The sequence below is a fragment of the Nannobrachium achirus genome (assembly GCF_963921795.1).
Source record: "Nannobrachium achirus genome assembly, chromosome: 19".
NCBI lineage: Eukaryota > Metazoa > Chordata > Actinopteri > Myctophiformes > Myctophidae > Nannobrachium > Nannobrachium achirus.
The window spans coordinates 39,154,134-39,174,886 of record NC_137826.1 but is presented as its reverse complement, the minus strand read 5'-3'; the positions used below and the strand labels follow the sequence as shown (position 1 = coordinate 39,174,886).

The window sequence follows — 20,753 nt, the reverse complement described above, 5'->3', positions numbered from 1 at the left end:
TATGATTTTTACACATGCACACTGTACATTTGCACATACTGTATGTGCATGTACACACAAATACATGCTAATTTAAAGTGTACTGTATACACACACACACACACACACACACACACACACACACACACACACACACACACACACACACACACACACACACACACACACACACACACACACACACACACACACACACACTGAAAACTACATAGCAACAGAGAGGACAGTAATATGTGAGTAATGTGGTTAAGCTCCAAAGCACATGCATAGTGCTAACGTTACATGGAAAATAAGGTAAACAACATCTATGTCACATGAGCCAGGTGTGTGTGTGTGTGTGTGTGTGTGTGTGTGTGTGTGTGTGTGTGTGTGTGTGTGTGTGTGTGTGTGTGTGTGTGTGTGTGTGTAATATGTGTGCATTTGTGTGTGTAATGTGTATACTGTATCGTCTCTGTCAGATGGAAACCTCCTATGTTCGAGTTAAAAAATAGCAAAAGTATCAAATCCACAAGTTAAAACGCGTTTGATACTGTTGTGTGACGCTGCTGTAGTATGATCAAGTAGGGTTGTTGATCTACGTAAGAAAGACAAAAAACACAAAGAGTTAGAATATGGAGATGAGAGGTTTCTGCCCGACAGCAACGATAGGGGGCGGCATAGCTCAGGGGTAGAGAAACCGTCATTAGAGCACGAAGGGTTCCCGAAGGGTTCCCAGTTCGAATCCGGGCTCCCCCTGAGTTAATGTCGAAGAGTCCTTGAGCAAGACTCTGAACCCCTAATTGCTCCCGGTGAGTAGGTTGGTGCCTTGCATGGTTTCCTCCGCCACCGGTGTATGAATGTGTGTGTGAATGGGTGAATGTAATACACAATCTATGTAAAGCGCCATGGATAAAAGCACTATATAAATGCACCATTTACCATTTATACGTTAAAATCGAATAAACCTTTATTGATCCCCGGAGGTGAACACAGGAGTTATAACAGCAACAGCTAGTGGTAATGAAACAGGAGGAGAGGTACATACATACCGTACATACAGGGAAGAGACCCGACACCCGACAGAGACGTACAGTATTATGAATGAATATACATACATACAGTATGTGGGCACTGGGCAGTGAATACATGAATGAAGAAAGAACCAACAAAGAAATTCACTCATTAACCACTTTGAACCTGGCGTTCCTATTTTGTGCATGACATGACACTTGTCTTAGGCGGAAACAACATTTTCAGAAGGTTTCAAAATGGTTGAATAAAATGAAATACAGCTTAAGTGGCTGCTATATCAAAGCTATTGTTGAGATCATTTTAGACCCTGCAGCTAGTGGATGGAAATGGAAAAATACTTGTTGTGCTCTTTGTGTCAGGAGCAGCCGTAGAACAATGGAACAATCCATAATATGATATTATATCACAGCCCGGAGTGAATTATTGCTTTCATAAACACGGCTGACAGCGATTAGCAAACCGATTCAGTGGTCTCGTTATTGCTGTATATTCACAGCTGAGATATCTTGTCTCACATATTTCTGATGAAAAGTAGACTCCAATAAAAAAAATTGAAACATCACAACCTAAGGGTCCTTCACACAGGGCAAAATAACTATAAAAGTATAGTTTTAAAAAGTCAATGCATGGCAGAGTTCACACAGACTCTAAAGATAATACAATGGTGAATGATATAGTTATAGTTATCGTGCCCAGTAGGAATGGCGCATTACTCTGAAATCACCATTCACCAAGTAACTGAATTCTGAAGTCATTCGGAAGTAACTGTGAGGCAATTTATCACATGCATGCATTGCAAGCACACACACACGACACGTTCTAATAAATTAAGCCAGGTAAGTTTTACCCCCCGTAAATTAATTACAGCGTCACACAAAAGCATCAAAGTAGCAGATCCGGCCTGGGCGGCTATAGGTAGCGGTCCAGGCACCTGCAGTCTGACACGTGTCGCGGGTTCGAGTCCCGATCCCGACGACCTTTGCTGTGTGCCCTTCTCTGTCTCCCCATTTCCTGTCAGACTACAGATGTACAATATCAATAAAGGCAAAAGATCCAGATCCACAAGCTGAACAAGCTGAAGCTTGTTTTTTTTTTGAATAATATGTTTATTAATTTTTCAAACATACATTTTTTGGACAACACCACACTATACAACACACAACACTATACAAGAAAAGGAAAAATAGACAAACAAACTGAAACAACAAAAACAAAAGAATAAACATAACAAGCTCAGGGAATAAGATAAATACATGATGAGCGAAGCACACAATCCCCAGCCCCCCCACAACCCCCTCAGAATGGAGAAGGCAGGCACCCGAACCAGATCGGAACTAGATTCACTGAGCACAGTTCAGCACCAGTCAAGAAACTTCAAGACAAATGAAACAGCGACAGATAGAAGTCAAGGCCGACATGGGAACCCTTTAAGTACAGTAGCAGACAGTGTGGGCCCGATAAATCTTAAGTAGGGGTCCCAGATTTTATAGAAGGCGTCTATCTTGGAGTGTAACATACATGTTATGTATTCACAAGGAATACATTCCATTATAATATTGTGCCATGACTTTTTGGAAGGAGCAACATCCTTGATCCAAAATAGGAGAATATTCTTCCTGGCAGCGAACGTTAACACATTGAATAGCCTCTTATGATTGGCATTGACAATATGACCATCTGGGAGACCAAGTATAAGACACAAGGGGTCTGGTTCTATGGGGACACCGAAAATGGTTGACAGTTCTGTTACGACATCAGACCAGTAGTTCTGGAGCTTCACACATGACCAGAGACAATGAGCGTAATTACCAATTTCTGTTTTGCATTTGAGGCAAAGTGGGGACACACTAGGATCCATTTTGTTTTTAAGGACAGAAGTTATATGTATACGATGTAATATGCGGTACTGTATGGATTTAGTCCGATTGCAGACAGAAATCTCCTTTGCGTACGTCCACATTTCATTCCAATCAGCATTATCGATAGATATGTTGAAATCTTTCTCCCATAGCTGTTTGACAGCATGGGAGTTTGTGGTGGAATTTGAATTCAGAACTTGGTAGAAAATAGAGATAAGGTTTTTAGCCAATCGGAGAGAAAGAGTACTTTCCACCTGTGAAGCCGAACAATTGGTTAACAGTGAGGTGTCTTTAGTAATAAAAGCTCTGATTTGGAAATACCTAAAAAGTTCAGGTCTCAATAAACCAAAACGCTGCTGCAGCTGTGCGAAGGACATCAAAATTGGACCTTTAAATAGATCTCCGAGCTTCCTGATGCCCTGTGCCCGCCAGACCTCGAACCCCCCATCCTCATAACCTGGCTTAAAGTCGGGATTACCCACTACTGGCGTAAGAGGAGATGTTAGTTTAGAGCGGTTCTCGATAGAACGTGTAGCCCTCCAGGCCCTAATTGAACACAGTGTGATGGGGTTAGAACATAGTTCCTTCACAGATTTAAAGTCTTTGATAAACAATAAGTTCCAAAGAGAGCATCTAGATTGAGAGGATTCAATATCGAGCCAAATTGAAGATGGGTCAGGAATACGCCAGCCAGTAAGCACCCTGAGATGTGCAGCCAGTTGGTAAAGCCTAATATTAGGCAGATCTAAACCACCATCCGCACCGGCCATCTGAAGCTTGGCCATTCTCAGGCGAGGCTTCCTCCCATTCCAAATAAAGGAACTCAACCAACCCTCTAACTGCTTTATGACCTTGTTTGACAGTAAAACAGGAACCATTTGTAAGGGATACAGTATTCTCGGGAGAACGTTCATTTTGATAAGGGCTATTCTACCCAGCCAAGAAAGCGGTAAAGGGGCCCATCTGACTAAATCCGTCTTAATGGTTTCTAGGAGAGGAGGGAAATTAGCTTGGTACATCTTATCGAATGTAGGTGTTATAGAAATCCCTAAGTAAGTAAAACCAGTGGGTGACCACCGAAAAGGAAAGGGTTCAGATAAGTTCGGGATAGAAGTTAATGTTCCAAGTGGCATAGCTTCAGACTTAGTTAAGTTAATCTTATACCCCGAGAAGGCGCCAAATCTAGATATCAGTTGCGTCAGACATAAAACAGACGTGCGGGGTCTGGAGAGAAAGATTAATACATCGTCAGCGTAAAGAGTAATTTTGTGCTCCCTTTCACCGATCACAACACCAGGAATCCGGGCAGACTGTCTTATTGCTTCCGCCAGCGGTTCAATAGCAATTGCAAAAAGCAGCGGACTGAGCGGGTCTCCTTGAGGATTCCCCCGTTGGATGGGAAAGTTGCCAGATCTAAGGCCATTTGTCAGAACTGCTGCCTTACGAGAATTATAGAGAACTTTGACCCAGTTGATAAAATTTTCACCTATGCCGAACTTCTCAAGCGTTAAGAACAGATAGGGCCATTCAACGCGATCGAACGCCTTCTCGGCGTCAAGAGAGAGCACCATAGCGTCGTGATCAAAGCTCTGAGACAGCTGAATGACATTGAGAAGTCTCCTCATATTGTCATGGGAGTTACGTCCTTTAATGAAACCTGTCTGGTCTTCTTTAATAATGAAAGGGAGCACTTTTTCTAGGCGCATAGCCAAAATTTTGGAGAGCAGTTTCTGGTCAGAATTAAGCAAGGCAATAGGCCTGTAGGAGGCGCACTTCTCGGGGCATTTTCCTTTCTTGAGGAGAAGGGAGATGTTAGCTTCACGTAGGGACTGAGGCAATATCCCGGTCTCAGCCGAATGATTAAACATAGCCAATAAGGGGTCTAAAAGAATGTTGTTGAATTCCTTATAAAATTCACATCCGAACCCGTCCGGCCCAGGGGCCTTCCCCGAGGGCATACACTTCAGGGCAGCCAGAGCCTCCTCTTTAGTAATCGGGGCATTTAACATAGTATTCTGGGCATCTGTAGTATTAATGAGGCGCAAGTCTTCTAAAAAATTCAACATATCTTCCGGAGGGGCACCATCAGACTGTTCGGTCTTATAAAGGTTAGAGTAGAACAGAGCAAACTCCTTGTTAATAGTTTTGGTATCAAAAGACCTAACATTATTGGAGTCCGAAATGGCGGCTATTGTTTGAGAGTCAGCTCTCTTTTTAGCCAAGTTAGCTAAATACCTGCCGGGCTTATCCCCAAACTCGTACATCCTCTGTCTGGCATATTTCAAAGAATGCTCAGAGTCTTGAATTAAAAGAGTATTTAAGGCGGTACGAGTGGCAGTAAGTTCTTTAAGTAGGTCCGGGCTTGGTGCAGAAACATGTTGTTTTTCAAGATCAGCCAATTTGGAGTCGAGGAGTTTGCGCTGTTCGTCCTTTTTACGTCTCTTGGAGGCAACATAAGACATAATCAATCCACGAGTGTATACTTTACACGTCTCCCAAAGGAGAGAAGGGTCATCTGTGGATGATGAGTTAATTGAATAGAACACTTTGAATTCCGAGGAAAAGTAAGAAATGAATCTGTCATCTTTAAGAAGAGACGAGTTAAACCTCCAGCGTTTTGATAGTGCCCTTTCCTCAGAAAGAGAGTAAGTCATATATATAGGAGCATGGTCTGATAAAACAATACTTCCGATCGTACAGGAGGAGACCAAAAACAGTTTAGAGGAGGGGATAAAGAAATAGTCTATTCTACTGTAGCTAGTATGAGGAGCACTAAAAAAGGAAAATTTCAAATCGGACGGGCAAAGGGCTCTCCAGACATCAGAAAATCCAACGTCTGAACATAAAGATTTAAGAGTCCTGGCCTGCCTCGTGGGGGGAGTCGTACTAGGTGGGAGTTTATCCATAGAGGGATCAAGGTGACAATTGAAATCCCCCCCCACAAACGAATCCCCAGTGGCCAGGATTGCAAATTCTGCAAAAACCTTGGATAGAAAATCAGGTGAGTACCCAGGGGGTGCATAAACATTCATGAATGTCATATCTTTACCTTTAAGAACACCCTTGACAATAACATAGCGGCCTTGGCTGTCCACTGTAGTAACAAGGGATTTAAAAGCAAGATTCTTATTGAACAGGATAGCCACGCCCCTACTGAATGAGGAATAAGCGGTAGCAAAAACCTGTCCCACCCAATTCCTTTGAAGCTTAACAATATCCTTGGCCTCCATATGAGTCTCCTGTAGAAAAGCAATAGAAACGTTCTCTTTCTTTAAAAAGGATAGAACCGCCTTCCTCTTAGCTAGTTTCTGTAGGCCCCTGACATTCCAGGAGCAAAGCTTTATATTATCCATATTGGCCATAGAGAATGAGCAATAGATTAGTCAGATTAGGCCTAGAGAGGCCAGGGGACATGTCATCCCCGCCCATCAAAGAGAACAAACCTGCGTGACCTGAGCTAAACAAAAAAGAAACATATAACACATACAGTACGTAGAACACATAAAAACATAGAAACGCCCTACAAGAGAGGGGCATGTCCCCAAATGTACAGGGACCAAACATCTTATCAGAAAACCTTCAAACACACTCAATGCAAGACTACACCTCTCAAAAGCCGCACTCCCGCACTGGTAAATACCACAAAAGAGAAGGATGAAGAAAAGAAGTATAGGTTGTTATAAAAAATTATATATATATAAAAAAAGAAAGGATGTACACCCATGTACCCATATGTACTCTTAATATGCACAAGGATGCGCATACATGCACACACAGCGTGAGCACAAGCATGCGCACCCATGCACCATGAACAGAGCAAACAAAGATATTTGTAGAAAGAGGATAAATAAAATAAAATAAAAACCCAACAGGATGTACAACCATATATAAATGTGTAAACAAAACATATACATGAATACATGAGTGCGCACGCATGCGCCCACAAGCGTGGACACATGCATGCGCATCCACGCACCAAGAATAAAGCAGCTCGAAATGCTTACTTCTTCCAGTAAGAAAACCAAAACAATCCCCCACCCCCCACCCCCCCCAACAAACCCCTAAATACTGTGAAACTGTTGAAAGTATATACGGGTAATTATAAATAATAAAAACAGCATTGGTTATAAAAAAATGAAAAACAAATAAATATCAGAAGTTCCAAAAAGTAAAATAAATAAGGCATTAAACAAGCTATTCCACTTAGAAATATATCCAGTCTGTCAAAAAAGGCACTTAAACATCCCTAAGGCTATCAATCCCAAAGCCAAAAAAAAACTAGTCTCAAAGAGCCAGGGTTACCACCGTAACCTGCAGTATAATGTGGTGCAATTAGTCCGTCGAAACGAGAGGGGGCGCTATGTTGCCGGCACATAGAGTTCACGGGTGATGACGCGGCCGGACGGCCGCGACCCGGAAGCGGAAGTCAAGCAAGCGGCTAGCAGCCACGATGTGGCTAACAACAATGCTAATAAAAAAAAACGTATAGGCTAAGTAAAAAGGGGACGCATTTATAAAAAGAAAACGTCAATAAAAACATTCCAACGGCATCGGACAGAAACGTAAAGCACCACATGCTCTTGTACTATTGTCCACGAAACAGGAACATTTAAATAGCGACAGAGGATTATGAATAAATAAAAACAAAACACGGGAAGTATGGCGGTTAGCTCCCCCAGCAATGCGAGAGACAGAGCAAATGTCGTAATAATAAAGATATCAAAAAGTGGAAAAGAGACAAAACAAATGTCGACGTGTACAAGCTATATTAGTCCTAGTACCATCCATAATGACAAACATGAACTAAAACGTCAATTAGGTAAATAAAAGGGGAAAGTATGGTACTAGGCGCGATAGTGGTAGCAAAGTGAAAACAAAGAAAAAAGTGGACCAGAAAAAAATAAATGTCGACATGACCTGGCTATTTAAGCCATATTACCGTCCATATTAACTAATACGTTCTACTAGGTAAAAAGTGGGAGAATAAAGAGAGAAAACGTTACGCTCAGTAGGTTAGCTGGAGGCTAGCAGGTCTGGAGGGTGAACTCATCGTCGGTGAGAGAGCGAGGCTTCGCCCCGGAGACGACGCTGGCGGCCCCGTAGGCTTCGATGTCGATGCGGCCACATCATCCCTCCTTCCCGGCTCCGCTGGTGTCGAGGTAGCGCCGTCATCTCCTCCTCCCGGTTCTGTTGGCGGCGAGGTGGTTCTCCCGTCCTCTCCTCCCGGCGGCGGTGACGCTGAAGCAGCTCTGGTCTGGGATTTCAAGAAAGCAGCAGCCTCCTTGGGGGACGATAGTTGTTTCCTCTTGCCGTCTTTGGTGGTAATGGAGAGCCGTGCAGGGTAAAGCAGAGACGGCTTGAAGCCCTGGCGCCATAGGCCGCTCATTACTTCACGGTATTTAGATCTTTGCTCCAGCACCTCCGGGCATAGGTCTTCAAAGATTAGAACTGGTTTACCCTTGTAGGATAGGGAACCTCTCTTCTTCCGAGCCTCTCGTACAATGGCCTCCTTAACTTTGTAGCGGTGTAGACGAGCAATGACCGCTCGGGGCTTGGAGCCGGGGGGTCGCTTAGCAGTCAGCGCCCTGTGACAACGGTCCAGTTCTGGCAGCGAGGGAAGCACGTCCTTGCCCAGAATGTCCACCAAGACCTCTGCAAAGAAATCAGTGGGCTGTACACCACTACCAGGCATAACTGACTCATCCAAACCAACTAAAATTATGTTGGAGCGCCTGCTTCGTCCCTCGAGCGAGATCATCCTGGACATCAGCTTGTTGTAGCTTTCTTCCATGGAGGAACACCTAGCCTCCACCTCCTCCATGCGGTCGCTGTAGCGGTTTAGCCCGTCCTCGACTGTAACCAGGCGCTGGTCCTGGTCGGAGATGGCCATCTGATGGTTATCTAGTCTGGATTCGAGGGCGGCAAAGGTATTTCTGAATTCGTTGGTGAGAGCGACTCGGAGTTGTTCCATTGATTGCTCAATCATCTTAGCAACGGCGGCTAGCTCGGAGGAGCCAGTGCTAGCAGCACCCTCAGGCCTCCTGCTATCCTGCCGCGTCGGCGGTTTGTTGCGGTCAGACATCTTCTGGAAAGTTCTGGTCAAATAAAAACCCAACACAAGTAGACGGGGTCGTGTGGGGAAGGGGTTAGCGAGGAAAAATCAACCAAATGTGGTAAAAGGAGTCAGTTTTATCGTAAAATTAAAGTTGCGGGAGCTCAGCGATGCAACGTGCGTCTTACTCCATTTGCGACCCCTAGTGGTCTCCAAGCTGAAGCTTGTTGATCTGCTACTTTAGCTATTTTTTCATTTGAATCCTGAAAAGTAATTCTGGACATACTGTGTGAGGTTTCCACCTGACAGACGATACGCATGTTGCATGGGTGTGTGTGTGTGTGTGTGTGTGTGTGTGTGTGTGTGTGTGTGTGTGTGTGTGTGTGTGTGTGTGTCTGTATGTCTCAGTCATGATGAGTCATACAGCACAGCATCTATGCCAGAGTAGGGATGTGACGATACGCGATATTATCGTTTATCACGATAAAAAACACTCACGATAATCGTATCGTGGAGAATTCATTTATCGTGATATCGTCCTCCGTCATGCACTGGGATCAATTCACCTTTTATTTGCCGAGCTGCATATCCGGTACAACTTAAACCCTCTATAATTGGTAAAAGGTACTTGTAATACGTACTTGATACAGTATTTTAGATCTACAAGCTCACAACGCGTCGCATCGCGAATGTTCCCCCCCAAGATAATGGATTTCGATTATCGCGATAATATCGTAAATCGCGATTTCTTTTGTCACAATAATCATGATATGACATTTTCATATCGTCCCATCCCTATGCCAGAGTGACCATTACTACCCCCGCCTCCCTTCTCGCTCTCTCTCTCTCTCCCTCTATCTATGTGTGACTGTCTCTTTCCCTCTCTGACCATCACTGTCTCACTGCCTCCCACCTGTCTCTCCCCTTTCTTTTGTCTTTTTCTTCTCTCTCTCTCTCTCTCTCTCTCTCTCTCTCTCTCTCTCTCTCTTCTCTCCCCCCCCCCCACTCTCTCCCACTCTTCTGTCTCTTGCCCTTATTGTCCGGTGTGAATCGTGTGATGAATCCAGAGAAGTCGTTATCGACTCGGCGAGGGTCGATATGTCACACTGAAGCCTGCAGACTCATCGTCTTGGAAGGCTGAGTCATGCGGCTGACAGCCCCCTTCCCTCCCCCGCCCTGCGTCACCTACAGAGACCTAACACACCCAAGGGGCAAGTTCTGCCGATTTAAAATGACTCCAATACGGAAGTAAAACTTCCTATGATTGGCCGCTAGTTGCGCTGTTTTCCCCCTCGGCCGATAGCAAAAAGAATTGTTCACCATTGGATCCCATTCATTTTCCCCTTTCGTGTTCTAACCTTAATTAACATTTTCATGAATACTTTATGGTTCCTATCGCTAGTTATCGCTAGCCTTTCAATCACCATCATATGCGTTTTGTCGAAATTTGGTCCAATGTATTTTAAAATAAATTATAAAGTTGCGGGGTGGGGGCGGGGCCGACTTCTGATGAAACTGATCTGCGGCCAGCCTGCATGCACTGATGCACAATTCGGTTACCCAGAGCAGAGCAGATCTAACAACTCGTCGTAATGCGACGCACTGTTAGCTAGATCGGTTTATTTTGTACAACGGCGTGTAAACATTTTTACAAAATAAATCTATTATACAAACCCAGGTTACAATGTACATTTAGCAGACGCTTAATCCAGAGCTATTAAAATGAGTGAGGACATAAATAAACACACATATATTCTCTATAATTATATAAATGTTAAAACATCGTTTTTGTTAATTCGCCTACAATGTATTTACTCTTATAGGCATATCAGCCACAAATACACGACTTGGTATTTATTTATTATGAAGGCTACCTACTGCCCGATTGTGTAACAAGCCTATATATAATGCCACCAAAACAATGCGTCTTTATTTGTTTTTTCTCGTCTTGATTTGTGCAAGTATGGCATGCCATTAAGCTAATAGCCCTACATAAACATATCGACACCAGACAACATATTAGTGGCCACTTACAGCCAAAATAGCCTATGTTCTAAGCCAAGGGAAGCCTATATTATTTTATAAACTCCTCTTTAACATTGGCATATGGCATTCTTGATAATTTGTCAATCATATGCCTACCACAGACTTACTTTACATTAGGCCTACTTCAGACCATTTATCAAATATTTCATGTAACATTTTGGAAACTGAAAACAGCACTTTTTATATGAAGTTGCATGTCCTGCTATCCTGTATAATTGCCATACCTCATATACCTGTTGTTGGAGCCAGGATGGGAGATCTCGGTCGGGAGCTCTTTTGGAATTTGAAGTTGGTCATAGCAGACTTCAGCGACGTGATGTTATGGCAATTATCTGGCTTTTTGTAGGTTTAGAACGGCTATTAGGTAATAATGTATTTCTCCCAAGTAACCACAAAAGTGGTATAGCCTATAATATAATATAAAACTAAAAAGAAACACTCAACATTTAGCCTCACCAAATGGTATTAATTAAAACATTTGAAAATAACACTGAGGCTACAGTATAATTGTCAATAGAACAGTCTGCAGCACGTCAAACTAAGTTAGCACTTACATTCACTCACACATACAAATGTCACACAAATTTGCATAGGAACGCACACAAATAGACATAGGTTGATCTCACATTTTATTTCCAAAATATAAACCAGAATGAAATTGACTGAATCAAAGAGGAGGAATATGCTGAATGATGTAGGCCTGCTACTGTAAAAAACCTCAATCAAACAAATGACATGAATCAAGCGCATTTACGATCGCTGATTGAAATAACCTCTTTAGCCTCCCGGAATAATTAACCCACGATACTGCATGTCAGCTCAATAATTAGTTCATGAATCCATTCGTGAATCCAGCTTCTCTTCTACTGTAGGCTACTTAGCATGTCACAATCACAGACTGTAGTCACAATGGACAATTCATATGCATATTGCATCCATTCCTACATTAATCGCATTGTTAACATAGGTGTCAAATTGTTGTCAGCTTTTGTTAAGAGGTGTGACTGAGAACTATGAATGCAACTATGAACTATATATGATGTTTATAGGACTGAGGTTGCATTGCAATCTCAGTCCTATAAACATCACAAATCCCTGTTAATAAATATGAATAAACACATGCATATTTCTCTGGACGAATGCCTCTTTGCTTTGTGAAAAGTCTAGTGGACAATTAGCCCCATATAACCTCGAGACACAACAGTATGCAGCGACGGGTGAGGTTCTATATGGGGCTAGTGGACAACTGGATTATTATAAGACCCAGCGGAACTACACGGGCACTTTCAAAAGTGGAGTCCTCAACAAGGCTTCCATGCGGGGTACAGAGTCCTAGACGGCCCGGTCAGGTTAGCGGTAGCCTCGGGAACCCAGGCTTGGTTAGCGGCGGCTGCAGCGGCTACTCCAGAGTCCAAACGTTTCGGTGCTCAAATCTCCGTGGCAAAATGAAAAAGTTATTCGGACATTTACTGTCACTGCGGTCCGTCTGTGTCATAGACTGTAGAAAAATAGGCTGTGTGTTGTTGTTGTTGTTGTTGCGTTGTTGGCTTGTGGGCGATCCACGTTTTCTTCTTCGTCTGCTGTATTTTCGGCAGAGCTCAACACATTCTCCCAAGTATCCTTGCGTTGCACGTGACCGTTGGCAGCCAATAGCATCTCTGGTAGCATTACAATTCTATTTATTTCTATGATGGCGACACCCATTTCAAGGCGTGGAAAAGGGCCGTTTGCGCTGCATAGAAACCAATGGCGTCATTTCGTCCATATTTTTCTACAGTCTATGAACACACCGTTACGTTCCGTTGCTCTTTACATACATAACAGGCCTACTTAAGTATGCAGTAGGCTAGGCCTCTAAGCTGATGGGAACGATGTCCATTGGGAACGATGTCCGTTCTTACGTTTACGCAATAACCACATACCCTTTTTATCCATCAGAGTACTCAGTGCAGTACCCATTATCATAGTACTTGGAGGCCGGTCTATAACATCAGTGCTATGATATCATAGAGATGACATCAGGGATCCATAAATGTGGATTCACAGACCTACGTATAAAAAAAAAAAGAAGAAGCCTACCGGTCGATCGCTTCTCCAGTTATGCGGAGACAAATGGATGCGTTGACAAATGGACAGACCCGAGCTGGCCGGGTCATACCAAAGACTATTATTTAAAAAGCCTCCATGCTATGCACTCAGCTTCAAGGGTTGGCTTGGGGCTAAGTCCCTGCTACATACTAGCGGCATGTCCATGGGGTGTACTTGTATATCAAGCCGCCTCACGCTACAGAAGCAGGCTCAGGGAACTGCCGGTTCCCAAGGCTACTTACAGTGTAGTACATTCATTCATATTCATTGTTCATTCTGAATATTCATTCTTATTCCACATTGCAATTGAAACTTGAATGTTGCCTGGTTTCCTGTAGGTTAAACTTGGAAACCATGCGAACTGTGGATTTACAAAGTCTAAATGCACCGCCCTTCCTGTGTCCTCCTAGCGAAAATAACACCTCATTCTGTCAGTCATCTAGGGCCGAATGACAGATTGACAACACACGCATTGACAGACAGAACAATAGACAGATGTTACATGATGTATTAAAGCTAAAGTGAAGATAGAAAAGTGACACACAGAGACTGCATTAATCCATCCGTCTCTCATATTCTCTCCGTCTATTGGCTCTTTTCCACTGCGAAGCGTAAACACAGAACCTGCCATAACCTGAAACTTTACACAACCTGCACCATCGTTACAAGTTATAACTCGTTATGAGGGTGACTAATCATCAATAACAACGACATCATTTTTTTTTTTTTTAACTATTCCAACTGGTATTATTGAAGGGGAGTTATAATCAATTGAAGTTAAAGGTCCCTGCCTTTAACTTCGGTTTAATTTAATTCAAATAATAACAACATGGGTTTATGTTCTGATAGTACTACAGTAGTTACTATAGAGTGTTTGGTCCATACTTCAGCCTTATCCCCTGTGAGGAGAAAAAAGCAGTTTCAGCAAAACTGTTAGGACTTCCATGGCCGAGTGGGGGCGGGCCTTATTATAGCTTCTGAGAACCCAAGCCGTAGTCAGTGTATGGAAACAAATCCAGAACCCATGAAATACTTTACGCGGCACGGCACACAGTTCACTTACAGTATAGTTCTTGCCTTTGAAAAGAGCCAAATCTCTGTGACTCTCTCTCTCTCTCTCTCTCCATAGTCACACATTAATCATTTATATCCATGTCCACATAGATACAACATAATATAAAAGGATATAAACAGTAGTACAATCAGATAATGCATCAGTCAGTTACAGTCCATATAAGTATGTGACTGAGTTATCAACCACATTGTGTAGCATCCGTTGTTGACCCAGGCTGCCAAATGTCATCAAAGATGGTCCAAGTGGGAGCTATCAACACATCCGTTAGTGCTAGTCTCCACCCTGCACCACCCTCAGTGCTAGTCTCCACCCTGCACCACCCTGATGACAGTTAGCCTGTTGTACAATACCAATACTAACACGCACACACACACACACAGACAGACAGACAGACAGACAGACAGACAGGCACACACACGCACACACGCGCACACACACACACACGCACACGCACACGAACACAGAAGCATCATGATACCAGATAAGAAGATACCCACACATAACACAACACTACTGTACACAAACAGCAAACAAACCATTGTCATCATTATGTAATTTAAAAAAGCCTGTAGTCACTTTTCTTCCTGGTGGTTTGAACACATCAGCCTCGTGTCCATGGCACTGCAGTGCTGCCAACCCATCCATAATCAATAACAGCTCGTCAATGTTATCAACCAAAAGCTAAACTGAGGTCATGACAGGGAGGCCGGAGTCGGACACTGTAAAGCTAATCCATTCCGCACATCGTACACAGTGGAGGAAATAGTGTTGATTATACCGCTGCATCACAAGCAGTCTCTATCTACGTGACAATTAAGTTGATTCATATTCTATCTGACCGCCTGCCCTCCTCCAAAATATGCCACCGTAATTATGTAGATGAACCACAAATGTACATAACATTGTTGTCGGGTGAAAACCTTGTATGTCCAAAACCATTTGTTTTGCATTTAGCATTTGAAAAATGATTTAAACTAGTGAAAACAGCCGATCTACAAGCACACAACGCCTCGCACCACGAGGCGTTGTGTGCTTGTATATCTGCTGTTTTCACTACTTTTGTGCAACGGCCTTGTATGATGAAGCAGGGCTTTACTTTACGAAAGAACAGACACATTTGAAACTTGGAGATACAAGGTTTCCACCCGACAACAGCGATAATCATATCACCAGGGACCTCCAAGAAAGACAAGCTCTGAAGTGAATGCATTGAACAAATCAACCAGTGGATCACGTGCCAGAATGATCTTCAGTTAAAACAAAGACAAACTCTTTGTTTCATGGATTCAGACCTGAATTTTAACAGCCACATTAAGACGATACAAAGTCAACCTACTATCACCTTATAAATATATCAAGGATTAAAGGACTTTGTTTCAGTAGGATTTTGCAGACATGCAGTTGACTCTGCTGCTGCTGCTGCTCGACTCCTCACTAATGCCAAGAAAGGGGATCACATCACTCCGGCTCTTGAGAGTTTGTACACTTTTTACACTCCCGAATTGATTTCAAAATACGTACGGTTATATTATATTTATGAAGAGAGAAATCCTTGTGCTGACATCAGACCTCTCAGGTTTGTCTGGGACAGCAATAAGGCCTCCTTTCTGTCTCCAGAGTCAGCACTAAACAGGCAGTGGCAGCGTTCAGTTGTTATGCACCACATATTATCTGGAACAAACTCCCAGAAAACTGCGGGTCTGCTAGAATGACCAGGGGTTGACACTAACGGTTGCCCGGCTGTCCGTGGGCATGTGGAGTGCGCTTTCAGGTTGCCCGACAGTACAAGTGTGTTTCAGTAGGTAAACAACTGTCTTTAGTTTGCCATAAAACACAGATGTCTGTGGAATTTAAAATAACAGCTCAGTTGACCGTTTTCACTGTTGCTACACTTATTAAAAGATGTATCGAGATATTTGGCATACATATTGAGGTATGTCCGTCAGAATTCTCAAGTAAACAGTTATTCAGAGCACAATTTACTTTTCAGGCAAGTCGGCATGACTTTTGGGCAAGTAGAACATGACCTGCATCAAGTGTCTCTGAGAACTTAGTGTTAACCGCTGCGCTGACAACACTCAGCTCTTAAGAGCTTTCTGTTCTGCTGCCTTTTAATGAGGTTTTTGATTCATTTATTGAGCTGCTGCACCGTCTGTTATCATAGCTTTGTTTTATTCATTTATTTGGGACAGCTACACGCATTTGTACGCTCAAGAGTTAAAGGGATAGTTCACGCCCCAAAATGTAATTTTCGATTCCTCGCCCCAAGCAGACTTGAGGTCATGGATACTTTGTTGTTTTTGTCGCATACCTAAGTCAATAATTTGAGGAGACTCTTTGTGTCTTCATAGGGAACAAAGCAGGCTCTTTGTGTCTCCATGGGGAACCACTGCTGGTCATCAAAGTATTGGCTTAGGAACGCGACAAAAACAAAAACAAATATCCATGAAATTCAAGTCTCCATTTGGGTGAGTAATCGATTTTTAGTTTTTTTTGGGGGGGGTGAACTCTCTCTTTAAATAAATACACTATGACTGTCTTCTTCCCAGAATCCCAGCAGTGCAGAGTATGTTCTCAGCAGCACCGCCAGACAGCTAATTGTGATCAAATAAGAACAACAACATGGGAGCGCTTGATACAGCGCTTTGTAACAGGAGACAGCATTATGATACACTACTGCAGTCTGTCTACAGCACATCACAAACAGTCCTGTACTGGAAAGAAACCTCCACAGGGCAGTGCCGGGCAGTACATGAAGCGCTCCGAAAACATCACACAACAACGTGAGGAATTCACAACGTCAGACATTCATCTCAAACGCTCAATTAACCTCTCTTGTTGCCGTTTAATCTCATTTGCTCTGAAGTCTGATGGTATTTCACTAAATGAAGGTATCGTCTCTGTCGGGTGGAAACCTCATACTGTATGTCCAAAACTTTGCTACTTTTCAGGATTCAAATTCAAAAATAGCAAAAGTAGCAGATCTTGCAGACCTGCTAGCTCGAATGATCAAATTACTTTTATATGATCAAGTAGTGCGTTCATTTACGAAAAAAAGCAACGATTCCCAGAGATTCCTTTTGAGATTTTCAAATGGGCCCGGATCCACATGAGGTTTGGGAAACACTGAACTAGAGCGGTAAGAGTGAAGTCTGTCAATGTCTCACCGGATGAGAATAAAATGTGGTCAAGCAATCTAGCAGTTTGTTCAGTTTGTATATGTTTTCGGGCAGAAACCTATCATCTCTTTTTGTTAATTAACGCCCTACTCAAACTAAAGGAGCAAAAGCTGCAGATCTATTGATTGATTGAATACTTTATTAACAGTTCGTAAACAGTGAAGCTCCAGTGGCGCAATCGGTTAGCACGCGGTACTCATACGACAGTAACTCTCTGAGCAATGCCGAGGTAGTGAGTTCGTAAACAGTACAGTGGTTCGATTTTACAACGATTGTCAAAAGGATAACAAAAAACCCCTTGGGACTTTCTCTATTGTGGTCCTGGATCTAAAAGCTCAAAACACGGTTGCACAGAGACGCATTTTGTACTTGTAGAAGATTAGACAGAAGAGGATTGATGGCTGATTAGACAGAACGTGACCACACCCCACAACATATCGAATGCTGTTGTTTGGGTCCGTCATTATTGTGACATGAATTTTAAGTGATCTCTGCCAACCTCATGGCAGTGCTGTGTTGTGATGGCTGTATTGACTGAAGTGTTACCGTAATAACTAGTTATCAGGATCTCCACTGTGTTGTGATGGCTGCAGTGACTGACTGTGTTCCCGTACTAACTGGTAACAAGGACTTCCACTATGTGTTGTGATGATGGCTGTAGTGGCCAACCGTGTTCCCGTACTAACTGGTTACAAGGACTTCCACTAGTGTATGTGTTTTGATGATGGCTTCAGTGGCCAACCGTGTTCCCGTACTAAAATGGCTACCAGAACGTCCACAACGTGCAGTGTAACGACCGGCTGCGTATCCCGTACTAACTGGCTACCAGGACGTCGTCCACACTACAGTGTTATTATGCGTTGTGATTGCTTTAGTGATGAATTGCAGTGGAGGCATTTAGCAGACGCTCTCATCCAGAAGTGACTTTACAAGTGACTGACTGTGTTCCTGTGACAAAGCACTGTTCCTCTGGCACCGTGACTGCAGCCTGGCGCTGCGTGCCAAAAAGGACAGATCTACAAGCTAGCAAACCGACAACAATCTGTTCTTTTTGGCAGGCGGTTGCCCTCGTGCGATGGAGTGTAGATTCAGCCTTTAACGCCCTGCATGAGAGCATTGTGGGTAGATGCACATGTTGTCCACATCCCTCCTCTCCTCCTCATTTTATCTTATTTTTTCCTATTCTCTCTCTCTCTCCCTCCTGATGTTGCGTAACACTGACCAGTATTAATGAGGCGGCCCATGGCTTCTCTATCTTTTTTCCACACACACACACACACACACACACACACACACACACACACACACACACACACACACACACACACACACACACACACACACACACACACACACACACGCATACATACAAACACATGTGTGTGTGCGCACGCACAATTTAGGCATCACGCGAGGTAATGAGCAAGGTAATGATACGTCAAATGCAGAGAGACAGTGTAGTGCCTCAGTAGACTAGAATCGCAGGTATAAGCCAGGGACCTTGCATCAGTCTAAACTATTTGCTATCAAACTAAGGAGGTGTACATTTAAACTGTAGTAGGATAGTAAACAATGGATCTAATCTAAATTGCATTTCAACATTGTGGTCAAGAACACAAAACATGGGAACAATTGAGCACGGTCTGGTCGTTTTTGGAAAGCAACAACAACAAAACTTAGCTACAGTATGATGACTAAAAATTAACATTAAATATACTGACAATTTTGTCAACATAAAAATTAGACTAAAATGTTAGGGAGGGAGGGACTAATGGAGAAGAGATCTTGTCTTTAACTAAAAGACAAGTCATTTTATGTTTGGTTGTGCTCGGGTGTTGCTCTCTGAAAATAAAAATAGCAGATCTACAATTTTTTTTTTTTTTTTCAAGACGACTGAAACTACATCAACATTTGCTGTCAAAATCACTGCGGTTTACATCTACTCACCGCACCGGATAGATATGCAGACTTTTGCAGCACTATACAGTATGTAAATACAGTATGTAGAATTGTAGATCATTAGTTTGTATTGATCTCTCTTCCCCTTGCCCACTCTTCTTTCTCTTATGGAAATAACAAAACCATGAAGCTTGTACAAAAACTAATGTCACCCCCTGTTTAACACCTGTAAGGCTGTGATGTGACAATAAAGTTGATTCTGATTCTGAAATATTATATGAAAAAATTAATTGTTTAATTATACACAGCATGACTTGATCAATTTAGACCTGGAACGCATTCCGCATCTCTAGATTTTAATCACTTTAACCATTATTGTATGACTTAACTATGAAAAAATAGCAGATATACAAGCTCACAGCGTGGCACCGAGTGCCATGCTGCGATATTGTAGATCTGCTATTTTAGAAAAATCGTGGAAACGGAAAAAGATATTTTCAGATGGGGGTCCACGGTCAAATACATTCTAATTCTATCAATTCTAGAGGTCCTTGACATGAGAAGTTTGAGCACCACTGAGAAAAAAAAACATGTTTTTCAGAAAACCATTAGGATTTAGAAGACATTTTTAGGTATTTCTCAGGTCTTAATGGGTTCACACTGAGGACATTATATTGTATTCTGAGTAGCACACACACACAACTAAACAAGTGTAAACCAGCCACAGTTCGTGACATAACATGCGCACGCACACGCACACACACACACACACACACACACACACACACACACACACACACACACACACGCTAGCTACTCACTCCCTCCTAGAGACTTGAGCAGTGACTTGAGGCTGATGTCAAAGAAGCCCGAATCCTGCTGGCTGGTCGCCATGGCTGCAGAGGCTGCTGAGTCGCCACGGTTACGACCGCCAGCGGAAGAGGAGAGGGGACCGGACGGCAGGGTGGTGATGGAGGAGGATGGAGAGGTGGAGTAGAGGAGAGACGGACAGAGAGAGAAGGAAAGAGGAGAGGAGAGGAGACGAGTGCTGCTGCTGCTGCTGCTCGCAACGGACAGGAAGACAGAGAGAGGAGGATGGATCCGGGGAGGGAGAGAGAGAGAGAGAGAGAGAGAGAGAGAGAGAGAGAGAGAGAGAGAGAGAGAGAGAGAGAGAGAGAGAGAGAGAGAGCGATGCGGGTGGGCAGCCAATGATGCGGAGGCTGCAGGTCTTGTTTCTGCTGTGATGAGTGTGTGTGTGTTTGTCTGTGGGGGCGAGCGAGAGAACACGTGAGAGAGGGTGTGTGTGTGTGTGTGTGTGCTGCATGAGCTCAACCTTGCCTGCATGCACGCTGTTGTTGCTATCTTAACCCCCAGCCTCCCTCCCCCGTCTCTCTCTCTCTCTCTCTCTCTCTCTCTCTCTCTCTCTCTCTCTCTTCTCTCTCTCTCTCCCCCTTTCTCTCCCTCTCTTTCAGGACAGTGATACACAGATGTGTTGGGAGAAGCAAAATAGCCAATCCTCTTAGAGGAAAAAAGACGTAAAGAGG

The 20,753-nt window shown here is 43.3% G+C and overlaps 1 protein-coding gene across 1 annotated transcript in view; it reads right to left on the bottom strand.

Annotated features, from left to right (window-relative positions):
• Window positions 1-20,157, bottom strand: part of fryb (furry homolog b) — a gene marked incomplete at its 3' end in the record, with an annotated part of 132,656 nt that extends 112,499 nt beyond the window's left edge. Inside the window, exon 1 of the mRNA XM_080748498.1 lies at window positions 20,031-20,157. Coding sequence (XP_080604624.1) covers window positions 20,031-20,103 — 73 coding nt within the window. The 5' untranslated portion in view covers window positions 20,104-20,157. The remainder of the gene's footprint in view (window positions 1-20,030) is intronic.
• Between the last annotated feature and the right edge of the window lie 596 nt (window positions 20,158-20,753).